This window comes from Plecotus auritus (genome assembly GCF_963455305.1).
Source record: "Plecotus auritus genome assembly, chromosome: 8".
NCBI classification, from domain to species: Eukaryota; Metazoa; Chordata; class Mammalia; order Chiroptera; family Vespertilionidae; genus Plecotus; species Plecotus auritus.
In genome coordinates this window covers 83,475,104-83,501,411 of record NC_137782.1, presented here as the reverse complement: position 1 = coordinate 83,501,411, position 26,308 = coordinate 83,475,104, and the positions used below count along the sequence as shown (strand labels likewise).

Here is a 26,308-nt window from a genome sequence, read left to right as displayed (position 1 = left end):
TATAAATGACTATTGTAGGTTTCAAGACTCTATTTCTAGTATTATGTATAATATAAAAACTTTTAATAATCACATTCAAGATTACATTAAAATATACTGCATATGCGTAAAATAATCATAATTTCCAGTCAAAGGGCAAATAACAGTTTTTTTCTGAAAGTCTTCAAGTACTTTTAAAGATATTTAAAGCAATTTAAATTTACTGGCATGTCTACAGGGAGAAGAACATTTTCTCTTTCTTAAAAAAAGAGGTGAGGGGGAGGAAAGAGTGGAGGCAGAGAAAAATAAGCAATTGGTTCAGTGGCTTGATGAAGGACACACATGGGAAGAACTAGAAGTAACAATTATGAAGCTTTTCTCCCAAAAGGGACCAAAGTATCTCCACATACATAATAGAATTTAGTTCACAGAGCCCCACAGAATTGATGGGAAAATGTATTTGCATCCCTCCTCTTCCGATGGAAAACTGAGGTCCAAAATTTAAGAGAGAAAATGTCATACCCATAGTTGCAACAGAATTTAGGTCTTCCTTCTCTTTGAGTATATTCTCTTCTATTCCCCAAAATGAAAGAAACAACCTTGAAGTTAAAAATAAATGAACAAGCTTATTTCCTTTAAGCCAGTCAGAGAAAGACAAGTATCACATAATCTCACTTATACGTGGAATCTAAAGAACAAAAACCGACAAACAAAATAGGTTCAAAGGCATGGAAGCATGAAACAGATTGACAGATCTCAGAGGGAAGGGGAGGGCAGAGAATAACCAAAGAACTTATATGCATATATGCATAATCCATGGACACAGACAATAGTGTAGTGAAGGCTGGGGGTGAGAAGGGGTGGGAACTGAGTGGAGGTAGAAGTGGGGGGAGAGCGGGGGACACATGTAATACTCTCAACAATAAAGATTTTAAAAAATGAAGAGGGATGTCAGAGAAATTGTGGAATAAGGACCTCTCAAAATTGTCTGCTCCATAAAAGAAATAATAATGCTGGAAAAGGTCTTTAGAATAACTTTTCAGACCTCTGGAAATTAACCAAAGGCTTGCAGCTATCTGGGAAGAATTTATGGTGTTTTTAACTTGCTTTATTTCCATTTCCCCACCTCAAATCTGTGGTAACCTTGAAAACTAATAGCCTGAAATTACAGCTTGTAAAACAGCAGCGTAGCAGACACTGAGTGGAGTAGAGAAGGAATAGAACTCATTCAAAGCCCTATTCCCAGAGAACTGCCATTATTTGAACTGTCTGGTGTTTCCCTGGAAGATAGACCAGACTGCCCTTATTTGACCGGACATAGACCTGACACATTGTAAACTGCTTTTTCTCTGGGGGGTTTTATTGAAAATAATCAGAGGCAAGTTTTTAACATTGAGGTTTCCTAAGGCAGTGGATAACAGTTGAGCAACTAAAAAAGTCTTAAGAGGAAAAGCTGGTAAATGTGATATCCATAGGAGGCTTTAAAAGCTCTAACATATTCCTCGAAATCTAGATGACCAGCCACATGTAAGGGCTGTGAGCATGCTCAGGAAAAGTCTGAGAAGGGCCTAAGCTTTCACCTGAGGTTGACCTTGAGGCTTTGTACAAGCATAAAGTGAAGACTAAGGTAAAGTTTTAAACTGCCTGGATGAGTGTTGAAGGTGTGCCCCAACATACACCCAAAGCCCTTTGGCAAAGACTGTAAAACTTACTGGTTTCAGACATTTAAAGAAAGTTTTGTCTAATCCTTAGCTGGTCACCAACCTAACTGAACAGAAACTTCAGTGATCATACATGGCATAGTTCAGAAAGTCACTAAACAAACAAACAGCAATAACAAATTCTGGTGGGGGGGGGGGAGAATCTGATGTTCAGAGTAGCCATATTTTATTATTTAAAATGTCCAAACATCCACAGAAAATTATGAGATATTAAAGGAAACCAGAAAGTATGGTCTATACACTGGAAGAGGGGGGAGCAGAAAGCCCAGATGGTGGACTTACTAGGCAAAGGCTTTAAATTAGCAATTTTAAATATGTTCAAAGAACTAAAGGAAAGCATGTCTGAAGACTAAAGTATCTGAATAATGTCTAAACAGAGACTACCAATAAAGAGATAGAAATTACTTTTTAAAAAGAATCAAAAAGAAATTCTGCAGTTGAAAAGTACTATCGCCAGAATAAAAAATTCAGTACAGGGGCTCAATATCAGATATGAACAGGCAGAAGAAAGAATCAATGGGCCTGACTATAAATCAATTAAGATTATCCAGACTGAAAAAATAAAAAGGAATGAAGACAATTTAGCGAGTTTCAGAGACCTGTGGGATACCATCAAACTTATCAACCTATGCCTAATGAAAGCCTCAGAAGGGGAAGAGAAAGAGAAAGGTGCAGAAAGAATTTTTTAAAAATTATGAGGAGGAGAACCAAGATGGTGGCGTAGGTAAATGCTGGTACTCATTGCCTCCTACAACCACATCAAAATTACAGCTAAAATACAGAACAACCATCATTCAGAACCACCTGAAAACTGGTGAAATGGAAGTCCTATAACTAGAGAAATAAAGAAGAAAGCACAGGTGGAGAGGGGTAAAGTGTGTGTGTGTGTGTGGGGGGGGTATCTATAATACTCTCAACAGTAAATATCTAAAAAATAAAAGAATTTAAAAAAATTAAAAATTACCATGAAAACTTCTCAAATTTAGAAAAAAAGCATTATTCTATATATCTAAGAAGCTCAATAAAGTCCAAGGATAATAAATTTAAAGATATCCTCACCTAAGCACATCATAATTAAACTATTGAAAGTCAAAGAAGGAGGGAGAATCTTAAAAGCAAAAAATAGAGAAGTTATTCCTCACATACAAGGGATCTTCAAAATGATTAACAGGTAATTTCTCATTAGAAACCATGAAGGCAAGTAGGGAATAGGATAACATGAAGTGTTGAAAGAAAAAGACTGTCAACCAAAAATTCTATATCCACCAAAACATTCCTACAGAAATGAAGGAAAAATTAAGGCATTATTTGCTAAACAAAAACAGAGAATCTGTCACTACCATACCTGTCCTACAAGAAGTACTATAGGATGTTCTTAGGCTGAAATGAGAGGACATTATACAGTAGCTCAAAGTCTAAGAATAAATAGCACTAGTAAGTGTGACTATATTGGTAAATATAAAAAATAGCATAAATATGTTTTTGTTTGTAACTCTCTTTGCTCCTCTATATAATTTAAAAGACAACTGCATTAAGCAATGATTATAGATCTATGTTGATGAGCAGCATCTATCTATATATATAAAATGCTAATATGCAAATAGACCTAACGGCAGAACAACCAAACAATTGAACAACTGGTTGCAATGACATGCGCTGATCATCAGGGGGTGCGTGCAAAACATGGCTGGTGTTGGCAGCAGGTGGCAGAGCACAGAACATGGCAGGCATTGGCTGTGGTGGGATGGTGGAGCAGGTGAGTGAGGGTGCAAGACCAAGGCGGGGAGCTGGTTGATGTCATTGGGGCAAGCCTCAAATGGTTACTGAAAATTCTTTGATCCTGCGTGGTGCGGTCCCGCCTGGCACTCGCACCTGCTGCCAGCGCCAGCCCCACTCGCACCCACTGATGGCACTAGAACTACTGCTCGCACCCTCTGCCAGTGCCCAGCACTGGCCCTAATCAGTCGGCACCATCAGCGGGTACGACTGGCAGCTGCCAACCTCGATCACCCCTGAGGGCTTCTCCACCTCCCCCTGCTCCTGAGGGGCGATCAGGGCAGCAGCCTCCGCTCACACCCGCTGACGGCACCGGTCCCACTCGCACCCGCTGCTGGTGCTGGCCCCAATAGCTCCACGCCATCAGCAGGTGCAAGTGGGGCCAGCGCCGTCAGCATGTGGGAGCAGTGGAAGCGGGAGCGGGGCTGCCAGCATACAGGGGACTGTGCGCCACAGCAGGAGGGGCCAGGCAGGGGCACAGAGGTTAGGCTGAGATCCGCTCCTGTGCCCACCACAGCCTCGTGACCCACAGTTCCTTTCAAGGTGCACGAATTTGTACACTGGGCCCCTGGTATAAGATATAAAGACATAGATTGTATTACAATAACATCACAAAGGAGCAGGAAAGAATTGAAGCTATACAGAATCAAAGTTATTGCATTCTATTGAAATTAAGTTGGTATTAATACAAATTAGATTATTATAAACTAAAACATAAATTATAACATCATGTCACCCACATTAAAATTAACAGGCAATTAAAATGGTATACTAGAGCCCGGCTGGTGTGGCTCAACCCAGAAACCAAAGATCACTGGTTCAATTCCCACATGCCTGGGTTGTGGGCTCAATCCCCAGTAGGGATGCATGCAGGAGGCAACTGATCGATGATGTTTCTCTCTCATCTATGTTCCTATCTCTCTATCTCTCTCCCTTCATCTCTCTCTTAAAAAAAAAAAATAAAATGGTACACTAGAAAATATATATTTAATGCAAAAGAAGGCAGTTTTGGAGGATTAAAAAAATCCCATAAATATATAGATAACAAAGAGCAAAATGGCAGATGCCATTTCTGTAATTACATTAAATTTAAGTAGACTCAGTAATACAATTAAAGTTAGAGATTGGCAGAATGGATTAAAAATCATGATCTAGGGGGGAGAACCAAGATGGTGGCATAGGTAAACACTTGTACCTGTTGCCTCTCACAACCACATCAAAATTACAACTAAAAGACAGAACAACTATCATCCAGAACTGTGGGAGAGCTGGCCAAGTGAAAGTACTACAACCAGAGAGGTAAAGAAAAAAGGGCATTGAGACTGGAAGGAGGTGCGGAGGTGCGAATGGGCTGGCACCCGGGTGCGCTGCTTTTTTAATCAGGAGGGAGACACAAGCTCCCGCTTGTTCTGAACTTCAGTTCTGGGCGAGACTCTGGGGGACCCAGACACATACGGGGAGAAACTGGACTGTCTGCCACCGGGGCAGGAACGAGAGGGTGGCTTTCTTTCAGACGGAGGTGCTCGCAGCGGTCACTGTTCCTGCGCTGGGACTTCTCTGGTGCAGGGCTGACTGGCAGTCACTGCTGTTTGCTCTGTACTGGTGATTCCCTGAACCCCGCCCCACACAATTTAAAACACCACCTATGCAGCGGCTTTTGCATATGAATGACCTGTCCTTTCTCAGCCTAAAACCTGTCAAACAGGCAGCGGCTGGGTCAGGAAGCCCCAAAGCAATAAAAAGAAAGACCCAAGGCTGGCAGCAGCAGCCTGCCTTGCTTCACAGCTGGGCCTCATCTGGGCACTTCCAAACCCAATACAAAGAAGAGGAATCTGCAGATCTCTCTGTAGCTCCTGCTGGGTGACACCAGGTAGTGGCTGCCTTTGTACTTCCTGGGAGATCCAAGAGCCAATGTACCCAGTAGTCAGTGTGAGACCATACCAGATTACAACTCTTTACATCCATAAATGACACACTTAAGGGGCAGACTCTGTGAGCCCCACTGAAGCAAGTCCTGCCCCAAAAGGGTGTCTCCTACACAGCAGCTCCTCCATTGTAGACACAGCTGGTCCACACAGTCAATTGGCCTGGAGGTCAATTCCTCCCAGTGATACCAACAGCAATTAAGGCTTAACTACAACAAGACTGTGCACACAGCCCACAAAGAAGTGCATCAAGAATGTCCACCTCAGGTGATTTGGGAGGCTGAGCCACTGGGCCCTATAGGACACCTACCACACTAGGCCACTCTATCAACTCAAGGAAACTTAGCAGCTACCCAATACATGGAAACAAACACAGGGAAGCAACCAAAATGCGGAGACAAAGAAACATGTCACAAATAAAAGAAATGGAAGAAAGCAAAATACTGGATATAGAGTTCAAAACCACAGTTATAAGGTTACTCAAGAATTTTCTAGAAACCTCCGAGGAATTTAGTGAGACCTTCAAGGATCGTAATGAGAATGCCAAAAAAATGGAAAAAGACCAGTCAGAAATTAAGTATACACTGGCTGAAATAAAGAATAATATACAGAGATTCAATAATAGACTAGAAGATCCCAAGAATCAAGTCAAAGATTTGAAATACAAAGAAGCAAAAAACACCCAACCAGAAGAGCAAAAAGAAAAAAGAATCCAAAAATATGAAGATAGTGTAAGGAGCCTCTGGGACAACTTCAAGCGTACCAACATCCGAATTATGGGGGTGCCAGAAGAAGAGAGAGAGCAAGATATTGAAAACCTATTGGAAGAAATAATGACAGAAAACTTCCCCTACCTGGTGAAAGAAATAGACTTACAAGTCCAGGAAGTGCAGAGAACCCCAAACAAGAGGAATACAAAGAGTACCACACCAAGACACATCATAATTAAAATGCCAAGGGCAAAAGACAAAGAGAGAATCTTAAAAGCAGCAAGAGAAAAACAGTTAGTTACCTACAAGGGAACACCCATACGATTGTCAGCTGATTTCTCAACAGAAACTATGCAGGCCAGAAGGGAGTGGCAAGAAATATTCAAAGTGATGAATAGCAAAAACCTACAACCAAGATTCCTCTACCCAGCAAAGATATCATTTAGAATTAAAAGTCAGATAAAGAGCTTCACAGACAAGAAAAAGCTAAAGGAGTTCATCACCATCAAACCAGTATTATATGAAATGCTGAAGGGTATTCTTTAAGAAGAGGAGGAGGAAGAAAAAGGTAAAGATAAAAAATTATGAACGACAAAGTGACAACAAATACATATCTATCAACAAGTGAATTTAAAAATCAAATGAATAAAAATCTGATGAACAGAATAAACTGGTGAATGTAATAGAATCAGGGGCATGGAAAGGGAGCAGACTGACAATTCTCCAGGGAAAGGGGGCGTGGGGGGGGCGGGAAGAGATTGGACAAAGATCTTATACCTATGGACAAGGACAGTGGTGGGGGGGAGGACGAGGGCCTGGGGTGGAGTGAGAACCGGGTGGAGGGGAGCTATTGGGGCGGGGGGGGGGGGCAGAGAAGAACATCTGTAATAATCTGAACAATAAAGATTAAAAAATTTTAAAAATAAAAAAAAATCATGATCTAACTATCTGCTAACAACACTATTTTAGATTCAAAGATGTAAACAGGATGAAAACACAGGGAAGGGAAAAGACATGAACAGAGCCTCGTGAAAAAAAATAGTGTTACTATGCAACAGTAACCAAAAGAAAGCTGGAGTAGCTATGCTAATATCAGACAAAATAGACTTTAAGACACACAATTGTTATTAGAGACAATGGATATTTTATAATGATAAAAGGGATAATTTGTGGAAAAGACATTGCAATTAGAAACATATCTAACAACAAAGTTTTAAAATAGACGAAGCAAAAACAGAGAATTTAAAGGAGAAATCGACAATTCAACAATAATAGGTACTTCAATACTCCACATTCAATAATAATAAAACAACTAGACAGAAGATCAATAGAAAAATAAAAACTTGAAAAACTATAAACCAACTAGACCTAACAGACATACAGAAGACTCCACCTACCAACAGAATACTTTGACTGCATATTCTTCTAAGTGTACATGGAACATTTTACAGGATATATTGTGTTAGGCCATAAATCAAGTCTCAATAAATTTAAAGGGATTGAAAGTATGTTCTCTGGTGACAATGGAATGAAATTAGGAATCATTAAAGGAAGGAAATTTGGCAAATTCACAAATATGTGGAAAATTTAAAGCAAATTCCTAAATAACTAATGGGTAAAAAAAGAAATGACAAAGTTTGTGAGAAAATAGTTTGAAATGAATGTAAATGAAAACACAACATACTAAAACCCGAGTAGAAGCACTAAGATTAGGGCAGAAATAAATGAGAGAACAGAAAAGCAACAGAGATAATCAACAAAACCAAAAGTTGATTGTTTGAAAAGATCAACAGATTGACATACCTTTAGGTATAGACTGACCAAGAAAAAAAGAGAACAGATTTAAATTACTAAAATCATAAATAAAAGTTGTACTTTGTTAGCAACCTTGCAGGCATAAAAAATTACAAGGGAATACTCTAAATAATTATAAGTCAACAAATTAGATAACCTATATAAATTCAACAAATTCTCACACCGACATACACTGCCAATAGTGTTTCAAGAAGAAATAGAAATTAAGAACAGACCTAAACATGTTAAGTAACTGAATTAGTAATAATAATAATAAAAACTTCTCACAGAGAAAATCTAGTACCAGAAGGCTTCACTGCTGCATTCTACCAGATGTTTAAAGAATTAACACCGGCTCAGTGGTTGAGTGTCGACCTATGAACCAGGAGGTTATGGTTTGATTCTTGGTCAGGACACGTGTGGGGTTTTGGGCTAAATCCCCAGTGGAGGGCGTGCAAGAGGCAGCCAATCAATGATTCTCTCTCATCATTGATGTTTCTCTCTCTCTCTCTGAAATAAATAAAAATATTACATCTAATAAAAGAGCAATATGCAAATTGACCATAACTCTGCTACACCCACAAGCCATGCCCACCAGTCAATCAGGAGCGAGTATGCAAATTAACCCAACCAAGATGGCTGTGGCCACGAAGTGAGCAGGAGGCTTGGGTTTCCCAGGCAATGGAGGAAGCCAAACTTCCCACACACCCTGGCTGGCTCTGGACTCCACTGAAGGCTACAAAATTTCAATTATAGAAGATAAATAAATCCCAGCAAAAATGGCAGCAGCCATGGAGCTGGAGAGAGCAGGAGGCTTGGGTTGCCCCCCACGATGGAGGAAGCCAAGCATCCTGGCCTGCCTTGGCCTCCACTAAAGGCTACAAAGTTTCAATTATAGAAGATAAATAAATCCCAACAAAAATGGCTGCGGCCACGGAGTGAGCAGGAGGCTTGGGTTTCTCCGGCGATGGAGGAAGCCAAGCTTTCCGCCCACCCTGGCCTGCCCTGGCCTCTGCTCAAGACTACAAAGTTTCAATTATAGAAGATAAATAAATCCCAGATGCCAGGGCCTCTGCTTGGGTCACCAGGGGGCGTGGCCAGCCTGCAAACGACGACAGGCCCCTTGCCCAGGCCACTCCACACCCCAAGGGAACCCCCACCCTGATCCAGGACACCCTTCAGGGCAAAGCAGCCGGCCCCCACCCGTGCACCAGGCCTCTATCCTATCTAATAAAAGAGTAATATGCAAATTGACCATCACTCCAACACACAAGATGGCTGCCCCCATGTGGTCAAAGATCCTGCCCCCATGTGGACTTAAGATGGCCGCCACAAGATGGCCAGCAGGCGAGGGCAGTTGGAGGGACCAGGCCTGCAAGGGAGGGCAGTTGTGGGCAATCAGGCCAGCAGGGGAGGGCAGTTGGGGGCGATCAAGCCTGCAGGGGAGGGCAGTTAGGGGGGACCAGGCCTGCAGGGGAGGGCAGTTAGGGGTGACCAGGCCTGCAGGGGAGGGCAGTTAGGGGCAAACAGGCTGGCAGGGAAGCAGTTAGGCATCAATCAGGCTGGCAGGGGAGTGGTTAGGGGGTGATCAGGCTGGCAGGCAGAAGCGGTTAGGGGCAATCAGGAAGGCAGGCAGGCGAGCAGTTGGGAGCCAGCAGTCCTGGATTGTGAGAGATGTCCGACTGCCCGTTTAGGCCCGATCCTACCGGGATCAGGCCTAAACGGGCAGTCAGACATCCCTTGAGGGGTCCCAGATTGGAGAGGGTGCAGGCTGGGCTGAGGGACACACCCCCCGTGCACGAATTTCATGCACGGGGCCTCTCGTATTAAAATAAGAAGCAGAGAACATGATTAGAAAATGAACAACAGAAGTGGCAGGAATAAGCAGAGTGATTCAAAGATGTCAAGACTTGTTTTTAAAATAGAGGCCCGATGCATGAAATTCATGCACGGTGTGTGTGTGTGTGTGTGTGTGTGTGTGTGTGTGTGTGTGTCCCTCAGCCCAGCCTGCACCCTCTCCAATCTGGGATCCCTCAAGGGATGTCCGACTGCTCTCTCACAATCCAGGACTGCTGGCTCCCAAACGCTCGCCTGCCTGCCTGCCTGATTGCCCCTAACCACTTCTGCCTGCCAGCCTGATCACCCCCTAACCACTTCCCTGCCAGCCTGATCGATGCTTAACTGTTCCCCTGCTGGCCCGGTCACCCCTAACTGCCTTCCCCTGCTGGCCTGGTCACCCCCAACTGCCCTCCCTTGCAGGCCTGGTCCCTCTCAACTGCCCTCCCCTGCTGGCTTGATGGCCCACAACTGCCCTCCCCTGCCGGCCATCTTGTGGCAGCCATCTTGTTGTGACCATATGGGGGCGGCCATTTTGTGTGTTGGAGTGATGGTCAATTTGCATATTTCCTCTTTATTATATAGGATACCAACTAATCCAAACAAAACAAAACACCTAAAGAAGTCCCAGAAAAGAATGGGGGAGAGGGGAGGAAACCTATTTTGAGATCTCAGAAAGGGTTCTACATCTCCAACCTTGTCATTTGTACACTGATAATATTGAACGCAAATGAAAATTGTTTCAGGTAGCTTTTATTTACAACTACTCATTCATCTTTCTCTTTCTTTCTCCAAGGAGACTATAGACTATGTAATGGAGTGAATGTTTGTGTTCTTCCAAAATTCATATGTTGAAGCCTAGTATGGCTATATCTATAGATGGGGCTTCTGTGGAAGTAATTAAAGTTAAATGAGGTCATAAGAGCAGGGCCCTGATACAAAAGAATTAATGTCCTTGTAAGAAGAAACACCACCAAGAGCACACACTCTCTGGTCCCAGGCACCAAAGAAAGGCCATGAGAGAACACAGAACAAAAGGGACATCTGCAACCCATAGGGAGATCCCTCACCAGGCCACAACCCTGAAAAAAAAAATTAAGAATTAACACCAATCCTTCATAGACTCTTTTAAAAACAAGCAAGGAAGAAATACATCTCAACTAATTCTATGAGGCCAGTCTCTGACACTGAAACCGGACAAAGACATTATTAAAAAGAAAAGTATAGACCAATATTTCTTGTGACTATAGATGTAAAAATTTTCTTTTGTATCCCTGTGTGGGCACAAACCAATGTAAAAATTCTTAACATAATACTAGTAAACTAAATTCAGCAACACAGAAATGGGATCATATACCAGGACCAAGTAGGATTTATCCCAGGAATGTAAAGTTGGTTCATCATATGAAAATCAAGAAATGCAATATACTATATTAATAAAGGCAAAAGCTCCAAAGATATAGAAAAATCATTAGACAAATTCCAACATGTGTTCATGATAAAAAACAAACACACACATGCAAGCTAGAAATAGAAGGGAACTTCCTCAACTGGATAAAGTACATCTATAAAAAACCCCTAGCTAACATCATAGTCAATGATGAAAGACTGAAAGCTTTCTCCATTAGATCAGGATTAACAAGGGAATGTCTACTCTTATCACTCCTATTTAACACTGCTTTGAGATTATAGCCAGGGCAGTAAGGCAAAAAAAAAAAAAAAAAAAAAAAAAAAATGAAAGGAATCTAGATTGCAAAGAAAGAAGAGATATACACCCCTATGTTCATAGCAGCACAATTTACAATAGCTAAGATTTGGAAACAGCCTAAGTGCCCATCAGCAGATGAATGGATTAAAAAGCTGTGGTACATCTATACAATGGAGTACTATGCAGCTCTGAAAAAGAAAAATACTTTGCATTTGCAACAGCATGGATGGAACTAGAGAGCATTATGCTAAGCGAAGTAAGCCAGTCAGAGAAAGATAAATATCACATGATCTCACTCATATGTGGAATCTAATGAACAACATAAAGTAATGAACAAAAATAGACCCGTGATGTGGAGACATTGACCAGACTGTCAAACTTCAGAGGGAATGCAGGGGAGGGTGGGGGGCCGGAGGGATCAACCAATGAACTCATGTACATATGTGCATAATCCATGGACACAGTAGAGTGGTGAGGGCTTGTGGCGCGGGGGGGAGAGGGGTTGGAGAGAGAAATGCGGGGGGAAGGGGACATATGTAATACTTTCAACAATAAAGATTTATTTTTTAAAAAAGAGATACTATCTCTATTTGCATATGATATGATATTATATAAAGAAAAACCTAAGAATTACACAAGAAACCACGAGAACCAATAAACAAGTCCAACAATGTTGCAGAATCTAGGATCAGTACAAATACAAATAATATATTTCTATACATTAGCAATAACAATCTGAATTTGAAATTAGAAAAACAATTCTATTTTAATAATAGCATCCAAAAGAATAAAATAAAGAATAAATTTAATAAAGAAGTAATACTTGTACATTGAAAATTATAAAACATTTATAGAAGAACTAAAGACCTAAATAAATGAAAAGGCATTCTGGGTTCAAGGAACATAAGACTTAATATTGTTACGATAAAAATGTGCCCAAATTGATCTACATAATCAAGGCAATCTCTATCAAAATCCCAAGAGCATTTTTGTAGAAATCAGCAAGCTAAAATTCTTATGAAAATAAATACAAGGAACCCAGATTAGCCAACACGATTTTCCAAAAGAAGAGGAAAGTTGGAGAACTCACTCTTTCCAATATCAAAACTTACTACAAAATTAGGGTAATTTTAAACTATACTAGTATAAAGATAAACATATAGATCAATGAAATAGAACTGAAAGTCGAGAAATAAGTCCACGTATCTACAGTCAACTGACATTTTTAGAGACATTATTTTTAGAGCAGTTTTAAGTTGCTGGAATTGGTTATTTCCCCTATTCCACATTTGAAAGCTATTATTCAGCCATAAAAAAGAATGAAACCTTGCCATTTGTGACATGGACAAACCTTGAGGGCACTATGCTAAATAAAATAAGTCAGACATGTTATCTTTTATATGTGGAGTCTATAAAAACAAAAACAAAAAAACAAAACTCCAAGGTCATGGATACAAAGAATAGGTTGATGGTTGCCAGAGGTGGAGGGTAGAGAGATGGGAGAAATGGACATACTATTATTTTTTTTAAGTTTAAATAAATTGAAAAAATATTGTGAGTTGGGGAAAATGATAACAAAGAAAAAGAATATGACTGAAAATACTTATTAGTAAACAAACAGTAACTTTTAAAATTGGAAGTTCATCTTTGCTGAGGAAAAAGGGAGAGAACATACTTAAGGAGATATTAGCAAGTTTAGAATTAATGTAATGATGTCATCATTTTTAAAGTAGGTGAATCTTGACCATCATTATACTTTGAAAAAATATATTTGTCATGTCATGTTTTATAAAATACTGAGGAAATCTTTATTTTTCTTCATATATTATTTTTTTTCACAGACAAGGGAATTGGGAAGGTGCATGCAGAATGGAAATAGAACTGTCAGACCAGTTTCCAGCTTTTCACCCAATACAATTATTGCTCTTAGTTTCTATGTAAGCAAATCCTTAAGTTACACTGAGATTTCAAAACAAAATCCCACAAAAAATCCTATATAATAAAAGGCTAATATGCAAATCGACCAAATGGCAGAATGACCAGTTGCTATGATGTGCACTGACCACCAGGGGGCAGACGCTCAATGCAGGAGCTGCCCCCTGGTGGTTAGTGCACTCCCACAGGGGAAGTGCCACTCAGCTCATGGCTGGCGAGCACAGTGGCGGTGGCGGGAGCCTCTCCTGCCGCTGTGGTAGCACTAACGATATCCGACTGCTGGCTTAGGGGAGTGGGTCTAAGCCAGCCGTGGGCAAACTACGGCCCGCGGGCCGGATCCGGCCCGTTCAGCTGTTCTATCCGACCCGTGGAGCCAAAAGAGCGGAGGGTTCTCTTGCTCTCCCCTCCACTCCTTTACTTTGAATTTATATTAGTTCACACAAACACTCCATCCATGCTTTTGCTCCGGCCCTCCGGTCCAGTTTAAGAACCCATTGTGGCCCTCGAGTCAAAAAGTTTGCCCACCCCTGGCTAAGCCATCAGTTGGACATCCCCCCGAGGGTTCCTGGACTGCGAGAGGGCACAGCACGAGCTGAGGGAGCCCCCCTACCCCCGAGTGCATGAATATCGTGCACCAGGCCTCTAGTTTACATATAACAATAATAAAGAAGATATTTTATTTTACCATGTGTTATGAACTGAATTGTTCATAAGTTGAAGTCTTAAGTCTTCAACTCAAAGTCTTAAGTTGAAGTCCCAATCCCCAACCTGACTATATCTGGAGATGGGGCCCTTAAGGAGGTAATTAATGTTAAATGAGGTGATAAGGTGTGGAGCCTCAGTTCTTAGAAGTGGAAGAGACACCAGAGATCCATCTCTCTCCATGCACGTGCACAGAGAAGAGGCCACAGAGGACTCAGAAGGAGAGTGGCCATGTGCAACCCACGGAAAGAGGTCTCATCAGAGACCAACCCTACTGGCACCTTGACCTTGGACTTCTCAACCTCTGAACTGTAAGAAAATAAATTTCTGTTGTGTAAACCACCCAATCTGTGGTATTTTGTTATGGCAACCCCAGCTGACTATGAACACCAAGCCAAAGTGATTTTTAACTCTTCATTTTTGTCACTGTAATAGATTAATTTTCACAATTAAAACCAAAAAGAGGCATTTCTGGCCATAAGATCCAATAGTTGTTGAAACTACCTAAGTTTTAAAATGGATCCATTAAATTTAGGCTTCAAACATTATGTCCTATAAGTTATTTTGAAGAATATCCTATACTAGAGGCCTGGTACACGAAATTTGTGCACGGGGGTGTGTGTCCCTCAGCCCAGCCTGCACCCTCTCCAATCTGGGACCCCTCGAGGGATGTCCAACTGCCCGGTAGGATCAGGCCTAAAGGGGCAGTCGGACATCCCTCTCACAATCCAGGACTGATGGCTCCCAACTGCTCGCCTGCCTGCCTTCCTGATTGCCCCTAACCGCTTCTGCCTGCCAGCCTGATCACCCCTAACCACTCCCCTGCCAGCCTGATTGATGCCTAACTGCTCCCCTGCCAGCCTGATTGCCCCTAACTGCCCTCCTGTGCAGGCCTGGTCCCCCCCAACTGCCCTCCCCTATAGGCCTGGTCCCCCCCAACTGCCCTCCCCTGCAGGCCTGGTCCCCCCACTGCTCTCCCCTGCAGGCCTGGGTCCCCCCCAACTGCCCTTCCCTGCAGGCCTGGTTGCCCCCAATTTCCCTCTTCTGCTGGCCTGGTCACCCCTAACTGCCCTCCCCTGCAGGCTTGATCACCCCCAACTGCCCTCCCTTGCAGTCCTGGTCCCTCCCAACTGCCCTCCCCTGCTGGCCATCTTGTGGTGGCCATCTTTTGTCCACATGGGGGCAGCCATCTTTGACCACATGGGGGCAGCCATCTTGTGTGTTGGAGTGATGGTCAATTTGCATATTACTCTTTTATTAGATAGCATAGAGGCCTGGTGCACGGGTGGGGGCCGGGTGATTTACCCTGAAGGTTGTCCTGGATCAGGGTGGGGGTTCCCTTGGGGTATGGGGTAGCCTGGGCAAGGGGCCTGTGGTGGTTTGCAGGCCAGCCATGCCCCCTGGCGACCCAAGCAGAGGCCCTGGTATCTGTGATTTGTTTATCTTCTATAATTGAAACTTTGTAGCCTTGAGCAGAGGCCAGGGCTGGCCAGGAAGCTTGGCTTTCTCCATCACTGGGGGCAACTCAAGCCTCCTGCTTGCTTCAGCTCCGTGGCTGCCACCATTTTTGTTGGGATTTATTTATCTTCTATAATTGAGACTTTGTAGCCTAGAGCGGAGGCCAGGGCCAGCCAGGAAGCTTGGCTTCCTTCATTGCTGGAGAAACCCAAGCCTCCTGCTCACTCCATGGCCGCAGCCATCTTGGTTGGGTTAATATGCATACTCGCTCCTGATTGGCTGGTGGGCGTGGCTGGTGGGCGTAGTGGAGGCACGGTCAATTTGCATGTTTCTTTTTTATTAGTGTAGATAATAAAAGCCTAATAGCTAAGCATCCGGTCGTCTGTTCAACTAACCAAAGTGTAATATGCTAATGATATGCTAAGGCCACTCAACGGCTTCCTATGATATGCACTGACCACCAGGGGGCAGATGCTCCGACCGGTAGGTTAGCTTGCTGCTGGGGTCTGGCCAATTGGGACTGAGCGAGATGGGCCAGACATGCCCTGGAGCCCTCCTGTGGTCCCTCCCTAGCTCACCAACCTCCCGCGTTCCTTCCCACCCCGATCGTGCACTGGTGGGGTACCTCAGCCTGGCCTGCGTCCTCTTGCAATCCAGGACCTCTCGGGGGATGTCAGAGAGCCAGTTTCGGCCCTATCCCACAGGCCAGGCCGAGGGACCCCACCAAATTCGTGCACTGGGCCTCTAGTGTAACTATAAAATCAACCTATTATGAGTTGTTACTAGCAGGTGGCTTTACATCCCATTTCTTTAATTCATAGGTAGCCTCTATATACCCACAGCAGCCCTCTCCACTATCCTGGATGACTGGTAAAAAGCCAGGACCAGAGTATGGCTACCCAAGTGGAGAACAAAGATGGTGATGACAGTGACGATGGTGAGAGTAGCAACAGGGTTAGTGAACATTTGTCAAGCAATTAAAGGTGTCAAACAGATTTATATCCATTACCTATTTTAAGAGTCAAAACAACCATTCTCATTAGCCCCACTCTTATAAGACTTAGCAAGGTTGAATAATCTGCTCCCAGTCCCAGGATTCAAACCCAGATACGAGGACTCCAGTGTTTTACCCCCTTATGCTACAATATTAAAAAATGAATGAGTTAAACTCAAATTGTGTTACTGAAACACAGCTTTTTTAAAAAAAATGTTTTTATTGATTTCTAGAGAGAAAGAAAAGGAGAGGGAGAGATAGAAACATCAATGAGAGGGAAACATCAACACCAATTGGCTGCCTCCTGCATGACCCCCACTGGGGATGGAGCCCATACTCAGGCATGTGCCCTGACCAGGAATCAAATCAGAGATCTCCTGGTGCATAGGTTGATGCTCAAACATTGAGCCACACATGCTAGGCACCATAGCTTTTTTGAAACAACAGCAACATAAAAACCCCAATAATGAATCTGAAGTCTATGTCTAATTTCTTACTAAATTCAACCAATACAAACTCAGATCTACTAAAATAGACTCTAAATGAAACTTATACCTGATACACAAAATCAAGTCCATGTAGTGTACATGAGAAGTGTAGGAGAAAAGCAGATAGAAGTTTAAGAGAAATTCAGCATCCCTAAATTGGACCAGTAGGTGATTTTCAAAACATAAACACACACTTACACCCTAGCACCAACCTTTTTCCCAACACCCCTAGGCCTAAACCATTGCTTTGATCAAAACAATACAAAGTTAAGTCATGATTTTCAAGTAAAGAGCAGATGCTTGGCAAATGTCACAGAATAGCAAGACAAGAGCCCTTTCTTTTACAATGCAATTTAATATGCCCTGTATATTCTCCCTAATTCCCAAATAGGGTGACTCGGGATATAAATGTATCTCTTATAGTTCCCTGTTCACAAAAGTAATGTACAGATCTACATCAGAGGGACAGAACTCCAACTCCATTTTCTAATTCTGAGAGATTTTAGTAAGGATAGAAGCAACTCATAGTCTACCACAATTAAAAGAGCAATCTCATCCACAGGCAGGCTCCTTCTTCTTAAAATGCATTAACCACCTGTCCATTCCTTCTTCACACATTTAAATTGTCTTACTGTACTAACACTATTAAATTAACTGGAGCTTTTTGTTTCTAGATGATTACCAAAAGTCGGATGGCTAAAATAAGCATATGTGCATATTTAACTATGACAGTTATTGCCAGTTTCCTTTCCAAAAAAGTTCTAGGCACACACACATTATTTGCACACTGTGAAAAAGACTGTCTTTTTCTAATAATACAGTATTTCATAGAATAAGAGTTTATAAAGTTTAGAAAGTCTCCCAAAGAACAAGAAACCAAAACTTGTTCTGTGACAGCTTCTGTAATCCCTTATACTAACAAAGGGAGAAAAGAAACAGTGTTTCCCACAAAATTTGTCTTCCTATTGCTGAAATGACTTGTTTCCTTTTCCCCTTCTCATTCACTTTCTCTCTCCTTCCTATCACTCCACTATACGATGTGCAATTCGTTCACTTGTAAGAGCTTTTGACACACAACATACTTGTCCCATAATTCCACTACTGAGAAGAGCAAAGCAATGACAGTTGTATATACAAATGGCTCCACAAAAGGTAAGTTTTAAAAATATTATTTTCATTCTTGACTATGAGAGAAGGCTAAATCCCTTAAAGAAAGACACCCTCCCAACATTTTCCTAAGTGAAACCTTTCTTCTAGTAACTGATAAATGAGTTGATGTATTTATTAATTAAGGCTCTGGACCAGTCTTCTGGGATCTGAATACTAACTCTGCCACTAACCAGTTGTGTGATCTGGGGACAAATTACTTCGTTGGGCCTCCATTTCCTAATCTGTAAAATGGGTATAAAAACAGTCCTTACTTTGTAAAGTTGTTGCAATGAGTGTGTATATACCTGTATGCTTGTATGTATATTTATATATACTTATACTAGAGGCCTGGCACACAAAATTCGTGTGCAGGTACGGTCCCTAGGCCTGGCCTGCGATCAGGGCCATCTTCCCCAGCTGCCCGCAGCTGGCCCCGCCCCCCACCCCCAGCCCCTCATTCGCCATCAGGTGATCGGTGCCTGATGGCTGGGTGAAGGGACCAAGAGGTGGTCAGCGAGCCTCATAGTGACTGGTCCAGTGGTCATTCTGGTCGTTCTGCCGTTAGAGTCAATTTGCATGTTACCCTTTTATTATATAGGATAGAGGCCTGGTGCACAGGTGGGGGCTGGCTGGCCTGCCCTGAAGGGGGCCCTGGATCGGGATGGGGGTCCCCGCTGGGGGGTGGGGGCGGCCTGGGCGAGGGGCCACGGGTGGTTTGCAGGCTGGCCATGCCCCTGGCTTTGTCAGGAAGGACGTTTGGAATGACGTCCGGTCTATCCGGTCTAATTAGCATATTACCCTTTTGTTAGTATAGATAGAAAAATCCTTAGAACAGTGCATGAATCATAGTAAGACCAATGCAAGTGTTAGCTATAAATGTGAGCCACAATCCCTACTACCCATGTGGAAGGCACCCCCAATAGGAAGCAGGAGTGGAAGAGTTCGAACTTCATCTGAAATGGAATGCACACAGGCTTAAAGAAAAGCTCTCCTCTTCCTCTTTGCAGGTGGGCAGGCCACAGTCACTCACCAGGCAAAGTAGGGAAGGGGCCTAGGCCCTGCCCTGTGTGAGCTCATAGTCTAGTGAGCCTGGAAAGGTTTTCTACCCTCTCCTGAAAAAAGGTTGGCAGATCTAGTTTTAGGGCCAGGACTTGAAAAACTGTTCAATTTCTCATTGTTTTCTGAACAGAAACACATGTAAATAAAAAGGCTGTTAAAAGAGGTCCCAGATGAACACAGAAAGACTACTTTTCAACTTGTCATCACTCTAGGTCAAATGAAATCACAACTTTCAGGACAGCAGAGCTGAGCGGTCACCATCCCATGAAGGCACAACAGCTTGGTATTAGAAACCTGGGCAACCTCTCAGAGCCCCACACTGGGGCTTGCAGTGTTTATAACTGAGCAGTGATTCAAGAAGACTGTTGGTGAAGGAAGCACTGTGGGCTAGTAAGGGTGAGAAATTGGGGCTTCTATAGATAACTTTAAGTAATAATCTAACAATCGTGCCCCTTCCCCAGTGTCCTTTCCTATAGAAGGTACGACAGGGCCAGGCCCAAATCCCTGGGGCCCTCCACATCTCAGTGCAGAACACAGTGTCCTCCTGCAAGCACCTGTGCCTCCTGGCCTGAAGGCAGCAGCCAGAAGTGGAGCCAGGTGAAGCCATTGCACGCTAGGTGCATATCTGTCTTCTCCCTTGAAGTTCTTCAGTTGAGCTTTTAGGTATTTTTTCTACCCTCCACAGCCAATTCAAATGGCTGATCCTTTTATCACAAACGTGAGCAGTTTAGAGACAGGCACTCTTTCCGTGGCTCACCTGATTTGGCTGGAATATTTTAGCACCAAGGAGACTTTTTCCTTTTTACTGGTCAATGCTTATGTGGTGTTTTACTTGGTATGACATTTGGATAGTTGGCTACATTATTTATATGTAGACTTATTTTTCTATTATACAGCAATGTACACTATTTTGATATACACTGAGTGGCCAGATTATTATGATCTCTGAACGCATAATAATCTGGCCACTCAGTGTGTGTGTGTGTGTGTGTGTGTGTGAGTGAGTGTGTGTGTGTGTGTGTGTGTATATATATATAAAAATCTAACAATATATTAGAGGGCCAGTGCATGAATTCGTGCATGGGTGGGATACGGCCAGCCTGGCCAGGGGGAGGGGACATGGGTGGTTGGCCAGCCTGCCTGCTGGTTGAACTCCTGGTCGAGGGGACAATTTGCATATTAGCCTTTTATTATATAGGATATCACTGAGTGGCCAGATTATTATGCGTTCAAAGATCATAATAATCTGGCCACTCAGTGTATATAGTACACAAAATAAGATCTTTCAGAACAGTTATCTACAAGACATGCACTATTGTATTTACATATTGGATCCTAGGATGTGATTAATTGGAGAAAAAAGTTGGACTAGGCATGTTGGGTAAAGGAACCACTAATTATATAACACACAGCAGACACACATCTAGTTTGAAGGGCAACTGTAGCATGTGCAATACTGGCAGTGGTGCCTTTGAGGAGGTGGAACTATTTCACACTAACCAGTTCAGGAATACACAAGATAAGTACCATCCAGGATATAGCTGCAGGGTTTGATGAACCATTACTATCTACCTTTAGGAAATTGATGTTTTTTCCTAGGCTGTCTTATTGCTGCTTTAGTCACAGATCAGGAAAAAAGGACAACACATACAATCTCCAACTATAATCCTGCTGTAGCCTAGACTGAAGTGGTGCATTAGAAGACTTTAAAACTGCAGTTCTCTTTGGGTCCCCCAAAGTGTATCTGCACTCTTCTTCATACGAGCCTTTTCCTCAAGGGTCAGAGTCCCTTCACAACATCTGAAATTCCATTCTGTCCCAACGGACAAGGAACACTAAGGAAGTCATCTTCTTTTATTCCACAGAGACCCTTAATCATGGTGGAAATTGGATACACCCACCTAAGATTCTTCATTATACTTTCTGCCGAATCTGCCACAGATAGTCCAATGGTCCAGGATGTGTAGCCTTTCAGTTTGATCATCTCATAAGCATTGTCAACCACCTATTTGTGAGCTTCTTTCCACTGTTCCTTGTCTACGTCAGTGCCTAAATTAGGGTGCAAATTTTTCAGGGTGACACCAGCAACATTCACCACCCTAAAGGCACACTAGCATCTCCATGCTCCCCAAGGACCCACCCATGACAGCTTAATGGATGAACTTCCAGCCTTCCCCCCCATGAAGTACTGAAACTGAGCTGAATCCAGATAGCAACACTTTCAATAACACGGTCTTTGGGAAAGCTGTTTATCTTCCAAGCCACATAGGTCAAGATATCCACTGGATTGCAAACAATATGCAAGCTGAAGTTGGGGCTGTATTTGATAACATTAGGAATGATGACTTTAAAGATGTTCACACTACTCTGGACCAAAATAAAGCAGCTCTTCCCCCCTTGTTGACATGCCCCAGCTGTGATAATAACCATCTTGGAGTTTGCAGTCCCATTATAGTCTTTGACAGAGACAATTTTTGGTGTTCTAAGAAAAAGGCTGCTATGTTGGAGATCCATCATCTGTCCCTTCAATTTGTCTTCCAAGGTATCAACAAGAGCAAGTTCACCTGCCAAGACCTTCATTAAGATACTAATGGCACAGTTCATGCCAACAGCACCAACCTCAATGACTGTAATCTTATTTTGGGGGCTTTGTTCTTCCTTAGGAGGATTCACAATCATCTGGTCCTTGAGTGTTGCCATACTGGACTTAGATCAAAAGGAATCAGGAGTGCATGGCAAGTGGGCATCAGTGACACACTGGATCTGGAATTAGTGGCAGCTTCTCCAGTACCCAAGAGAGACCATTTCACCCTCTCCAAGTTTAGGTAAAAATGCAGCATTTAAATGAATAACTGAAATATTTCATATGAAGTGGATAGGCTGCTTTTATTTGACCAGAATTGCTCCCAACTTTCTAAGAGCATCTCACCCATACTACCTTAGAAGGCAGTGTAGCTGGATGGCTATTAGCATGGATACTGAAGCCATATGATCTAGGTTTGAATTTTGACTCTGCCTAGCTGTGTAGTCTTGGGCAAGTTAACTAACTACTCCGTGCCTTCCTATAAAATAAGCATAATAATCGTATCTACTTCCAGTATTGTTGAGAGCATTACTAGCAAATGTGTTGATGAATATAAAGAGCTTAATGCAGCACCTGACACAGAACAACTCTGCAATGATAATTACCCAACATTACTATTCTCATTAGAAGTGGAAGTAACAACCTGCACAACCATTCTTCACATGACCCTTGCAGAAAGGTTTACGGCAGTGAAAGTGGAACGCCCCAACCAGCCATTAGCCCTGTGATGGAATTCCCAGATCCCCCAGCCCTGGCAGAGTGTAATCTTCCTGTGAAATATTAAGTTTACTTCCGCTTTTAGTAGAAAGATTACTAAATTATAGTAAAATTTGTGAGGAGTCAAATAGGGACCTGAGCATTGTCTTTTTGCTATCCATTAACAACAACAACAACAAAAAAATTGCTAAGAAACTAATACTGAAAACAAGCTTGGGGGATGAACATACCACTTAAGAGAACACACAATTCTGAAGAGTATCCACTAGATCCATAAAAACATTGGATGCAATACTATAAAACTGAGGTAGCGTTTTACTTAAAAAATACCACATAACTCCTACTTCATGACTTTTCTTAGTAGAGCATCCAAATTACTGCGTATGGTTGAAAGTTGCACAATTAATTTTTAAAAAATAACTTTTTATAATTCTGGATTATCATTAAACTGATAGATCCGCTCCCCTTCATTAGTGTTTTCCACTTCAATGGCCACCCCCTTCAGGCCTTTGGTGAATTCCTCCTATCTGACCTGACCCTAATCTCCTCAGTGCCATGAGCTTCTTCCTCCAGCTCATCCTGCACAGCACTGGCAGTCTCGTCTTCCTAGCTGCACACCTGCAATGCAGCTGCTCTGCTCACTAGTCCTCTCTTCACCCACGTCCCCATCCCTCACACACACATGTGATTCTGGGAGTAAATCTTAATTCTTGAGCCTAGTACTAAGTTCCATGATGTACCTTTCCAAGCTCATTATCCACCACTTCCCTACAAGAACACTAGCTAGACTTAAGCCAGACATGAAAACTACACACTGGGCTTTCCTCCTCCTTGACTCATAGCATCTCCTAACCCTGGAATGACTATCACATCCCCACTGACTGAAATCCTACCCATCCTTCATGCCAGCAGATCAAACATCACCCCCTCTATCAAGCCATGGATTATTCATTTCAGAGGAGGAATATATTCTTCCTCCATGTATCTCATGTCTGCTCATATACACACTATCCCATGCCTTAGAAAGAATAGCACTTTGTAGGAAGCACCTGAAGGGCAAGTATTATGGCATTCACAGAAGGGCCTACAGTGGCTTCTCAACCAGAACACTTGCTCAAAAACTATTTACTGACTTCAACCAGTAAGACTGTACTCCGCGCAGGCCAGTCTCTGGAGACCAATGGCTCTGGGCAGAGACTAATTCATTCGACTGCCTAAAGAAGAGGAGTGCAGATTTCCACTAAAAAACAATATAACTCATGATAAGGAACTCTTCTGGAATTAGTATTACTTAATAAAGATTAACCAATTCATGATTTTTCTGAAATGTATTTACCTTTTAACTGATAGAACATCAATGGGAAACTGAAAAAGGCAAGATATAAACTTCTCAAAATATTACCTATTTGATTTTTACATACAGTCAACAGTCAAAGCTTTTAAGGAGATGACACTTTTCAGTATAAAGGAAAAACTTCTATTTATTATATGTAAGTTTTTAAGGAGTTGTCAGCGATGTATCTCTGCCCTAATTTTAAATATGACTTAAAAGGAGACTACATAACTATATGGAAAGTAAGGAATCAGTTGTAAAATAGAAAAATAGAAGTCTCCTATTGTACTTAAGTACCACTGACACTGCTGCACTAAGAATGTGTCTATCAGGAATGGCATAGGAAGACAAGCCAATTTATAGATTAACAACACATCAATTATTTCATGACGAAATGTCAAACACAAACACTGCCTGAATGGTTTATAAGTCTATCACATCACATCATACCATATTTGACATACATCTAATGTCATAGAAATAATTTATCATTAAAGGCCTTTTATTATAGGTCAGGGTTACTGGGGCTTGGTGTTTTATATCTTATAGTTTAAAGAATGTGCCAAATTCTAGGTTTTTTAACTTTTTAATCTTTGGGAAGGAAAACGAAAACTTCCTATAAACTCAGATTAATGCCTGCTAATGCACAGAAATAAAAAGAAAAACTAAAACCTTCCTCCTACTATAAAAACAAAATAGTGTGGCCTCTGTTTCTTTTCTGATAAGAGTCTTAAATACCAAACAGTTAACTGCATAATAACATTTACTGGCAGCCAGGCAGCCTGCTTAGCAGATATATAAAGCAGGTAAAAGAAGAAAAAGTTAATTTCTTGGCTGAATGATTCCATCGGTAGCTATAGGGCAAACCTGAAAGTCTTTTAGTAAAGTAGCAGTTGATTCTTCTATCAATCTGTAGCACACATACTCTTCCAAGGAAAGCATTAAATATGAAAATCATATCCCGTTATCATCTGTTTCCAGCTTTCAGCCCAGGAAGCTTTTCTTAATGAATGCTGCAGCCTAAGGAACAAGCACGCTGTTGGCTTTTCTGAATAATGGAGTGATGCTGCCATTTCTGCCTATTACAATATCGACTGGCTGAGGGGGTTCACACATAGTCACAAGTGACTACTCTTGCCAGCATGCTCCAAGTTATTACAAGATGTTTTTAGACATTTCATCTAAAAGAGCTTTACTGCTTTTAGTGAAGAAAACATCTATGGTCTTGAACAGAATCATTTATATGGAGATAGGCGGGAGGATTAGAAGCCTGCATTATGGCAGATACATAGCAGAATTTATTTAAGTATTCCTTTCCAGTCTTTTTGTCTCTTGCTTAGATATGCAATCCTTTCTTTCCACTTTATCTGTGAAAGGTTAAAATGTACAAAATTATAGACACAAAAAAAGAAGCAAATGTCACATTTTGTTTACTTTTTCATTTAAAATGTTTCTGGAACTAAGAAAAAAACAGCCATAAAAAATTATCTAGAAAAAACACAATTTCACCTCCTAACAACACTGAGGTTTTCTTTGGAATCTGTTTTACACCCACCGTGCCTGTCTTGCAGCAAATTTAATTGAATTAGATATTAAAGCATTACTCGATAAGCAAACGTCTTCAAATAATCACTTAAGGTTTACTCAAAAATATCTTTGTAATAAGATGATTTTTTAAAAAACAATATATTAAAAGATGAATACTCCAAAAATGCTCTGTTAACAGAAACTTTAGCATTTTAATTTGTTACCTTTTCTCTGTCTTCATTTTTCAGTTCACCTTCTATTCCCAGGCTATCTTTTGAAAGTAGCTGCATCTTCTTAAATTGAGCCTCATATTCAATCTAAATATAAACAAAGTTTGATTTTTTGTGTGGATATTATTACAACTAGCATCTCTCTCTATTTTTTAGTCTTTACAGAATAAAAGGAACAGTGAAGTAGAAAGTAAAACTGATATTGCTAAGGAAGTCAACTTATCTTAGAAGACAATTTCACAAATAGCACATAAAAAAGCTGAATTCTAGTGTTACGTTTTTAAATAAAATAAATTTTTTAATATATATTTTATTGATTTTTTACAGAGAGGAAGGGAGAGGGATAGAGAGTTAGAAACATCGATGAGAGAGAAACATCGATCAGCCGCCTCCTGCACACCTCCTACTGGGGATGTGCCCACAACCAAGGTACATGCCCTTGACCGGAATCGAACCTGGGACCTTTCAGTCCGCAGGCCGACGCTCTATCCACTGAGCGAAACCGGTTAGGGCTAAATAAAATAAAATTTGATGGATTTTTACTTAGTCTTTCATCAATTTAGGGAATAAAACCTTGATATACTAACCTATCATGAAAATCCATTTACTTTATCATGAAAGTAACATCAGACATTGTTTTCTCTGAAAAGTTTTGTCCTGAACAAAGGAAACAAAATCAATCT

At 41.7% G+C, this 26,308-nt stretch overlaps 1 protein-coding gene and 1 pseudogene across 5 annotated transcripts in view; both read right to left on the bottom strand.

Moving 5' to 3' along the window:
* Window positions 1–26,308, bottom strand: part of KIZ (kizuna centrosomal protein) — a 154,850-nt gene that overhangs the window by 103,641 nt on the left and 24,901 nt on the right. For all 4 annotated transcript variants that reach the window (XM_080685574.1, XM_080685572.1, XM_080685571.1 and 1 more), the window contains one exon: window positions 25,620–25,712. In XM_080685574.1, the coding sequence (XP_080541700.1) occupies window positions 25,620–25,685 (66 nt within the window). In that variant the 5' untranslated portion in view covers window positions 25,686–25,712. The remainder of the gene's footprint in view (window positions 1–25,619; window positions 25,713–26,308) is intronic.
* LOC308256935 (L-lactate dehydrogenase A chain-like) lies at window positions 20,941–21,934 on the bottom strand (annotated as a pseudogene). The gene is made up of 2 exons: window positions 21,691–21,934; window positions 20,941–21,516 (listed from the first exon to the last, which is right to left on the bottom strand). The product of its transcript is annotated as an L-lactate dehydrogenase A chain-like (transcript).